This window comes from Stegastes partitus, unplaced genomic scaffold (genome assembly GCF_000690725.1).
Source record: "Stegastes partitus isolate 25-593 unplaced genomic scaffold, Stegastes_partitus-1.0.2 Scaffold751, whole genome shotgun sequence".
NCBI lineage: Eukaryota > Metazoa > Chordata > Actinopteri > Pomacentridae > Stegastes > Stegastes partitus.
This window is the reverse complement of record NW_007578482.1, coordinates 179,798-189,611: the sequence shown is the minus strand read 5'-3', so window position 1 is coordinate 189,611 and position 9,814 is coordinate 179,798. Positions and strand designations below refer to the sequence as shown.

Here is a 9,814-nt window from a genome sequence, read left to right as displayed (position 1 = left end):
CACGTTTTGGGAGGTGCAATTGAAACGACACTGCACACTAATTCATTAACCTAGGAAAGAACTAAATGTTTTCTTGTGTGTGTGTTTTTTTTGTTGTTGTTTTTTTTAATGAACAAAAATTAAGTTCATAATACAAATGAAATCCTTTTCAAAGTTTAATTATAGTTGTGTTCTGCAAAGGCAACTCGTTCTGGTCCATCCTTACTTTTCTCTTTGTTTACTTTGTACTTCTTTATTTTTTTTAATTTTACAAATGTCTCTTTTTGCAAACAGTGTAATGAAGAGAGTAGTGGTATTACAGGCTGGGTGTGTGGTGGGCGGGCCGGGTGCTCAGGTGTCCTACTTCTGGTGTGGAACTTTAATGCAGCATCACTGATGACGTTGTAGAAGGAAGACAAACATGGCGTCGGGACAGCAGTGGGTGTTGGTGGAGATGGTGCAGGCGTTTTACGAGGTAACTATTTCGTCTCCTTCGCTCTGAAAGGCAGAACCATTTTCGGACGTCTGCGAGTAGGATCGGCATATACTTCGCTACATGGTGGTGACTTTAATGTGGTCCGAGAGTGTAACTTTAAACTTAGTTACAAAATGTCGGTGGACTGCGGAAGGTGTTCGGCGGAATCTCGCAGCCAATCGGCCGCGACACGCGGCTCCCTGCGTCACACGCGTCAGCGTGAAAAGGCAAAGCAACAAGGAAGTTGTCGGATTCAGCTACATCAGTACAGAAGGCTGATGAGGCTGATTAACTACACGAGTTACCGCGTCGAATCAAATAATAGAGTTAAATGTATGAGAGGATTTTGTTTTGTGGTAGCACGGACATTCCCAGACAACGCTGATGATGCCAGCTGGTGTCTGTTGTCAGTGTCAGTTATCTCTACATACTGTAATTGCTGAATTTGTATTACTGAAAAGTGTTATAATCTAACTGCAAAATTCTTTGGTCTGCGTTAAACCCCTAAATAACATTAGTAGTTGGAGTTTGTGACAAAGCTGAACTCTACAGGTGCCTTCCTGTGTTCATGTCAGTGGCAGCATGCTTCATGGGATTTTACACAGGGCCACATGTTGCTGTATATGCCAGACACACATTAACAAAAAGGCTGTTCATCTATATTTATTGTGCCATTTATATGCTGTACAGTGTTTGGTTTTGTGACCGCATTCTAATCTAAACGGTTAAGTGATAAAATTGAGTATGGGCCATTCTATGCCAGTACACCCAGATTTCAGAACTTTCCCCAGTTCATGTCATGTATTTTTTCTTTTGACTTCTACCTAAACCACAGAACCTTGCATAATCTTACAGTTTTACTCCAAATCCTTTTTGAGTAATGAATATGTCAGTGTTCAATTTTAGAACTTCAGTGATTCTTTTAAATTATCTTTGAAGTCTTACCAATTGCAATTTTTAACAGGATTTGACTGATTTTTATTTATTTTTTTACTGAATATCCCGGAAACTTCAAGAAAAAGTTTCATAGGGCTACAGACTGCGATGTAAAAGGCCGCATTTGCAACATTTTTTTGGGGGGTGTGTGCAAGTTAAAATTTCAAGTGGTTTCAAGATCATTTAGCTGTCTTATTTTCTGCAATAAGATAAAGATTTCACAAATGTGACCTGCATGAGAGGTGGAACAAGAAAAATACTTTGAGATCATTAAATCAAACCGTAGTTTGTCAGTGGACTTACAGGCAAAGAGCAGAATTTTTGCAGTTATGTGCTCTGGGCAGATGAATCGGAGTTACACACCTGTTTGCCCACAGTGACAGTAGACAGCTTTTCAGTAAAAGAACCTTTTTGAACTGTGAATGATTTTAAGTGAAAATGTTCTGGTTTGGGGTTGCTTCACTGCCTCAGGAACTGGACATGTGTGACATTAAAAAAGTTATCTCCTAGTTAAAATTAAAGATACTCACCAATGATGAGTGTAATACAACACAAGCTAAAGTTTGTTCCTTCTAGCTGTTCTAGCTGAACTGTTATCCGTGACTTTGTTATCTGCAGCATCAGACAGCAGAAGGATCCATATTTATGTCTCCAAAGAGTGAGCGTTGTGTGCAAGTAGAACAACAGTGTCGAGAAACAGAAGATTTTATTGAAGTTACTGAGAGAGCATGGAGAGCAGATCATTACAGGGCACAATCCAACAGCAGGTCACGCTGTGTGTAGACCTGCTCGCCTTCACATCAGACAGGAGAGCTGCCACACACAGAAGGGCAGTTAGTTTACAGCTGGTTAGGACTATGTCTTCCTTATTTGTTGCATACCTTGAGCAACACACAGCAGTAGGAAACACAAGTGTCTCCAAAGAGAGAGAGCTGTGTGCATTTATGGATGAAGCAACAGTAATTTTAATAAAAATGTAAAATTTATTAGGTTCAACTATAAATGATCCTTGATATGGTGATGGATCAGGATCTAGCAGCAGCTTAAACTGTGTACTTCCCCTCAAACAGGTGAGCTGTCACACAAAGTGACGGCTAACAATCTGCAGGTAAACATTTAGGGACATTGCAGCTGTCCTCAGGTTGAGTCGTGAACTTTCAGTTTCACTGTTTAGGAGCTCAACTGGGCTGTTGGTGCATTAGCTTCAGTCTGTTATTGCATTATACATCACTTGGTATATTGTCTAATCTTGCATGAATGACAAATATCGCATGTGTACCACAGCTCTCTCTGGCACTGTGGGGAGTATGTCTGCTTGAAGCTTTGAGGAACATTAACAGAAAAGTGACCTATGAGTGAATGACTAGAATGCCGTCACTTTATCAGATTGATGACGCCAGCAATCTTCCATGTTCCCTGTCTGAAACAGGATTTTGACTCTATGGCCCATCACTTGACATCAAACTAATATTAGTGCCCCTGTCTTTCTCAGGCACCTGCGTATCACCTGATTCTGGAGGGGATCCTCATACTGTGGATCATCAGACTGCTGTTTTCTAAGACCTACAAACTTCATGAAACATATAAACTGACAGAGAAGGTAAACTCTGCACAATGAAAATGAAACATCAGTGGTGTTTGTGTAAGTGTCACCAACCAGCTGTCATGGGGTTCCACATTTCAGGAAAAGGAGGACCTGATTGAGGAGTGGCAGCCAGAGCCTTTAGTTCCTGCTACTTCGAAAGATCATCCCTCCCTCAACTATGTTGTTGTCACAGGGTAAAACACCCAGAACACCATTCTGCTTTACACACTGCTTTTCAATATTCACTCAAGCTGAATTTCCACAAGGGCCACATCTGCCTAAAGAGGTGTTCATTGTCATGCTTGACCTGATAATGTAAGAACGAATCTGATTCGGTTGGGACAGATTTTGGTGTGGCAATTGGAGAGCAAGATGGATGGATGCTACTGATAATGCATAAACATCAACAGTTATAGCTTCACTAACACTGGTATTTTTTGAGGAGAATATTTTCTATTACTGAAGTATTTTTACCAGCAGTAGTGTTAGTAGAGTACTTGTCATTGAGTAATACTTTAGTGATGTAACTACTTGAGTTCTACGTCAGTACAGATTTTCAGAACTCTTTCCACCACTGTACACACTATGCTGTCAGAGTGGGAGAAGATGCTTCTAACAACCTTACAGCTGGTTAAAGAGGAATTGTAAGCAAACTCAATGGGAACATGTCGCAACCATGAACTGTTTGTTTGGGTGCAGATGGAGGTTAAGCATTTTTCCTCCATCTGCATTTTTGTGTTATTCAAATAGCAGTAATAGTGCTGCTATTCTGCAGCTGAGCAAATCCAAACCCTGCTGCCACACAGACCATTTACCATCTATTCTCAGACTTTTTCAGTGTTGCCAGGTTAAAGCTAAGCACTTAAACACAGTTTCTCATTATAGACCTCCCAGCCACAAAATCGTCATTGATGGGAAAGAATGCATTAATTTTGCATCATTTAACTTCCTGGGTCTCCTGGACAATAAGCGGGTTAAGGTCAGTGGTCAGTATTTATTATCTAAACCTCACTCTTCATTGAATTTTAGCTTGATTGGAACTTTGACTAGTTTTTTCTTCTTGTAATTACAGGAAAAGGCTTTAGCATCACTGAAGAAATATGGCGTGGGCACGTGTGGTCCAAGAGGTTTCTATGGGACTTTTGGTGAGTGAACAGTTCAGATTTTTATCCTCTGGTAATATTCCACCATCTGATCTGCAAGAAAAAGTAAACCCTTAAAAAAAGAGGCTGCATTCATGTTAAGAGAAAGACAATCTTTTTTGTAATTAGTCACACATAAATTATTGTATTGCTGCTCTGCCTGATTTAAAAAAACAAAAACATTTTGTGTTTGGTATTCAGAAGAAGCATTTGCTGATGTGCCTCATAAAAAAGAGCTCTCAGTAGACTCATCATTATTAGAATATGAGCTACAGAGTAATCTCAAGTAGTTGTAAAATGTATTACTAACCAGTTACACAAATGGAGACATTTTAGTTCTGTAGCTGCTCTCTAGAAGTGAGTAGCTGGGTGGGATGACTCCAAAGGTTCAGTGTAGAATCAGCTATAGAGAATCTAAGGGCTTGAAACATCCCAGTTCATCAGTCTACCATACACAGATCATCCAGCAGTCATGATGCTTATAGCAGGATGCCAGCATTGGGCATCTGGTTCCAAATTAGAACACACTCCAAAACTTTGAAGGAATCGTTAAACTTTCATTTCAATTCTGGTTCCTAATTTTCCTAACCTAAAGTCACGTGCTTATTTCAGGCTCAGTGTTAGGACACCGTTGACCTTCAGCACATGTGTGACAGTAATAAATGTTGAGTCATCCCCAGAGCTACACACTGGTGCTCTTTCTGGACTGGACCACATGGCACAAAGCAATGCATGTTGTTTTGTTTACGGAGAATGTTAGTAAAGCCCCTTTCAGACATGCGACATGGAACATTTCTGGGTTGTTCAATCCGTTAAAGTGATGGCAATCTGTCATTCAGACCCTTTCACACACCCACTCTAGTCGTTCACATTCGTAGATGTTCCTCATTTGTTATTTGCACCAGACAAATAGTTGATACACCCAGTGATGCAGGATCATTCTTTAAGCTGTTCATGGCAGTAAGGTTTCATTGTTATCATTGTCTAATAGATTTGAAACTGTAAAGCAAAGTATGTTTAAAAAAAAAAGAAAAAAAACGGTGTGTTGTGATTTTGGCACACAAACTGTTAAGTGTCTTTTTGATGTTTTTGGGGAATATTGATGTGGAATGTGGAAAAATCCTTCAGATCACTTCGTACAACATCATTTGTTTGGGGAAAAAAATGACGAGTTGTCATAGTGCCACACCTGTGCCAAATGTATTTTGTGCAAGAGAGGCTGTACTACAAACATGACAAAACACTTTTGCCAGCTCAGCATACTGATCAACAAGTGCACTGTGGTTGATGTGCTGTGTTTACAGCAGCAACCAGATCAAAGTGGAAGATTTGAATTTACAGATTCCATAAACTGTCAAAAAAAAAAAAAAAAAAACTGTTTTGAGTGCAAGTATGACTGTCATGAGTTATCTAAGGATTTTTTTAATAATATATTTTTCTGTAAAGTAAGCGTGTAATTTGTTTTGACCGAGTCCATTAAAAGAATTTGAGTCGAGAATCGTTAAGAACCAGAATTGATAAGCAAAACTGGAATTTTTCCATCAGCACTAATGATTTATTGTTTAATAAAGACACAAAAGCTTAGAACAGCTTATTTATTCAATTTAGAGTCTAACAACTGACTTTAACAAACCTCACAAATCAATCAGAGGTTAAAGCTGTTCCAGAAAGGGCAACTCCAGCTCACGCAATCAGGCTCGTTCTATACAGGCTCAAGTGATAGCGATAACTGTGTGTACATGCTCATCTTAAGCAGACCCAGAGGTCAGGAAAGCCACTGCCTTCTCTGTGCACCTGAATATGTTATGTTATGGTAAATTTAAAAATACCTGTGAGCTGTGCTTTAACTTGGTTTCTACTGTATTGTTTCCCTTCCACAGATGTCCATCTGGAGCTGGAGAGTCGTCTTGCCAAATTCATGAAAACAGAAGAGGCCATTATCTATTCATATGGCTTTGCAACCATTGCTAGCGCAATCCCTGCCTACTCCAAGAGGGGCGACATCATCTTTGTGTGAGTGTTGTCCCTAGTAACAAGAATAGAACAATACAAAACTAAGGCTTAGTCCCACAGAAAAGCACATATACCATATGCAGCCTGCAAACGTTTTGCACTAATCAGCCACAACATTAAAAACACTGACGGCTGAATGGAGAACGGCTTAATGAACACAACAAAGATCCCAAGGCGTTGATCTGGCCTCCAAATTTTCCAGATCTCAATTTGGTTTAAGCATCCACAGGATGTACTGGAACAAGCCCATTCCACAGAACCAAAGGATCCACATCCGATGTCCTGGTGGACACTCTGAAAGGGTCAGAGCTGTTTTGGTGGCGCAAGTGGTTTCACTATGTCGGTCCAATGAAATGAATGTGCTTTGAACATTTATTTCCCATCTAGTCAGCAGACACTGTGACAACTGCAAAAAATAAAAATAAAGGACATACAACAGATGTTTCAAACACATTGTTGAGTTGTTTTAAAGTTTTCCAAGCACTCAAAAAATCTTACAAGCTGGTGTCAGTGGATAGATGGATCCAAATATGCTAGCCTGAACAACAATGCATTAAACCGTCCATACAGAAGCACTTCAGCAAACGAATATTAAACAAATAAAAGTTAAGTCACAGTTTACCATGCACGCCTCTCTGACCAGGCAGAATGATTATTTTGGGCTGGATGGTTTTTTCTCTGCAGCTGTACTGCATCTGACCCATAATACCACTGGTGTGACCCTTAACAAAACTGTGGTCATGTGACCCGTTTCAATCTTCCTTAAACAAACACTGTAATAAACAGCATTTTCAAAGTGATCTTTTTTACATCCTGTTTATTTTACTTCTGCTTCACTTTTAAGGACTATGGATTCAAACAATAATGAAATTATGACAGTATATAATTACCAACCTTTTAGCAAAGATCTCGATAAGACCTGTCTTTTGGACAGTTACAATATTAGGCAGGCTGTTTTAATGCTGTGCCTGATCAGTTCATATGAAAAGGTTACTTGATGGATTTTTTGTTCCATAATTTTATGTTTCTACTATAGTTTTGCATTGTGTGTTCAGGGATGAAGCAGCCTGTTTCTCCATCCAGAAAGGTCTTCAGGCATCCCGCAGCTTCATCAAATACTTTAAACATAACGACATGGAGGATCTGGAGAGGCTGCTCAAGGAACAAGAGCTGGAGGACCAGAAGGTTAGTACATGGCTGTTTAGTTAAAGAATTACTGTGTGTGAGTGTCGCAGTGTGTCCTGTATTGTCATGTCTGTAGAGTTAGTCCAAAATGTTAAAACTGCACAATGATTTTTATGTTTAATAATGGATGTCATACGGCTGTTTTTCTTGTTGGTCTTATTTTTAGTTTGTTAATTTTTTTTTTCAAGGACAGTGCATATTAATCAACATGACTGCAAATGTGCCAGTGTTAGTGAAGTAACTCATTTCTGTTACAGAATCCTCGTAAAGCTCGAGTGACGCGGAAATTCATTGTCGTGGAAGGACTGTACATCAACACTGCAGACATCTGTCCTCTCCCAGATCTGGTAAATAGAAATCGAATGGACCTCAAAAGCTGCTTATTATATGGCCGTCAGTTTTGTCTGCATCTCTCTCTCTCATCTCTCCCTATATCTCTCTCTACCTCTCTTTTTTGTAACCTCCAGGTGAAGCTCAAGTACAAATACAAGGTGCGGATCTTTCTGGAGGAGAGCATGTCTTTTGGTGTGTTGGGAGAACACGGCCGAGGAGTCACTGAACACTTTGGGGTCAATGTGAGTTTGCTCCACTTTGAACAAAGAAATACTCTATACTTGCATTAAAAGGCTAAAGAGCTGATTAAAAATGTGATGTCATCTTCCTTGAGGGTAGCTTTGCTATTGTAAAACCAGGTAGCGGTGACTGACTAAACTAATGAACAGATAAATAAACAAATAAATAACAGCATATATTTTAGCCCATTTCCCTTATCTGTTCCACTGAAATGAATTAATGCTAAGCTGTAAGCTCCATGCATGCCATCCCCTGATCTACAGTCAATGATTTATAGAAAAGATTTCACTTGAGTTTTATATGTGGACCAGTACCTTCATATCATTTCTGCTCCATGCAGATAGATGACATTGACCTGATCAGTGCTAACATGGAGAATGCTGTGGCTTCCATTGGAGGCTTCTGCTGCGGGCGCTCGTTTGTCATTGACCACCAGGTGAGCACAACAAATGTTTTACTGATACATGCTGAATACATGACTATAAATGTTTATGAGGGATGCTGTGATGCAAAATCAGATATTAGATAATGACCTGACATTTTACTTGTAAGTGTAAAATTAAGTGATGGCTAAAAAGGGAAGCCAGTCAGCCTTGCCACTTGTTTGACGAGCTACTACGTTCATTCTATGAAGCCTGTCGCAGTATTAATAGTGCGTGGGCTGGTTTTCTGCATAGATGTATAAATTATTATGCGACTTGCACATACTTCTCCTGGGTGGAATTTACTTAAATACTAGCTATTGACTTGAGTGGGCTGAAATCAAGTAGGTATTACTTTGTATTTGTTTCTATTCATCAGTGTCAGCTGGAGCAGTAATTATAAAGGCATCAACTGTGATTTGGTTAAAAGTAGACTCTTGTGTGTTTGGTAGCGTCTGTCAGGCCAGGGCTACTGTTTCTCTGCCTCCCTGCCTCCCATGCTGGCTGCTGCTGCCATTGAGGCTCTCAACATCATGGAGGAAGATCCAGGTAAAGGATCTGTTTGCTGCTGCTTACTCCAATATGCACCTTTAAAGTTTAGGGGGAATTTATTGGCCCCAGTGTTGAAAAGATCTGTGTTAGAGACAAGCTGTTCTTCCATAGAGGGCTTTCCTTGCTGATTATTAATGTAGAGGTAGTTTTGTTTTTACATCTCTTGCCCCTGATCCAGGTTTTCTCTGATCCGCAGACATTTTTACTGTCCTGAGAGAAAAGTCTAAACAAATCTACATGGATTTACAAGGGTAAGTTCATATGTACTGTGGTGTTTTTTGCAACGAAGAGGATACTGTAGCGTTATTAAAGACCTGTTTAGCCTGTTTAGCTATGATATTTATTCATGAAGTTTTAAGTGTGACTGTTGCTAAGAGACGTATTTGCTAAAGACGTCTTCTGTAAACAGGTGTCCTTATTTACATTGCAATGACTTTCAATCCTGCTTCCTCAGTGTGTTGGTGTTTATGTCATGCTGTTTGTCTGATTATCCTTGTGCAACAGAACTCCAGGTCTGAAGTTAGTAGGAGTACCCTTTGCCCCGGCTCTTCACTTACAGCTGGAGAAAAGTTCAGGCTGCAGAAACTCGGACATGCAGCTGCTGCGCTCCATTGTGGATTATGTAAGTCCTGTCTGTTCCAGATCGCTACTAGGCAAGGGTGTCTCATCTGCCCCTCATGCCTCTGTCTTTGACTCCTATCTCTTCTTCACCTTCTTTGCTCCTATCTCTGGTAGGAGGTACTAAGATGTGAGGAGAGAAAGTGAAGAGAGAAACCAAGGATGTACAAACAGGGAAATAATTGGGGTGGAAAGTCCAAGCATTCACAAATGCTTTAGGCTGAATGCAGATGGGTCTGTGTGGACCATCTATGGTAACATGTACATCACACAGACCCTTGCAGATGTGGAAAGAATAAGCTGGCCTTTGCAATATCAAGATAAAACTCTCCTA

General features: G+C 40.0%; 1 protein-coding gene across 1 annotated transcript in view; it reads left to right on the top strand.

Annotated features, from left to right (window-relative positions):
- Positions 1–383: 383 nt before the first annotated feature.
- sptlc1 (serine palmitoyltransferase, long chain base subunit 1) overlaps positions 384–9,814 on the top strand; it is an 11,290-nt gene continuing 1,859 nt past the window's right edge. Inside the window, exons 1-13 of the mRNA XM_008291602.1 lie at positions 384–454; positions 2,883–2,990; positions 3,075–3,169; positions 3,861–3,954; positions 4,048–4,120; positions 5,998–6,130; positions 7,186–7,315; positions 7,573–7,662; positions 7,783–7,890; positions 8,229–8,324; positions 8,763–8,859; positions 9,059–9,113; positions 9,367–9,484. Coding sequence (XP_008289824.1) covers positions 401–454; positions 2,883–2,990; positions 3,075–3,169; positions 3,861–3,954; positions 4,048–4,120; positions 5,998–6,130; positions 7,186–7,315; positions 7,573–7,662; positions 7,783–7,890; positions 8,229–8,324; positions 8,763–8,859; positions 9,059–9,113; positions 9,367–9,484 — 1,251 coding nt within the window. The 5' untranslated portion in view covers positions 384–400. The remainder of the gene's footprint in view (positions 455–2,882; positions 2,991–3,074; positions 3,170–3,860; positions 3,955–4,047; positions 4,121–5,997; positions 6,131–7,185; positions 7,316–7,572; positions 7,663–7,782; positions 7,891–8,228; positions 8,325–8,762; positions 8,860–9,058; positions 9,114–9,366; positions 9,485–9,814) is intronic.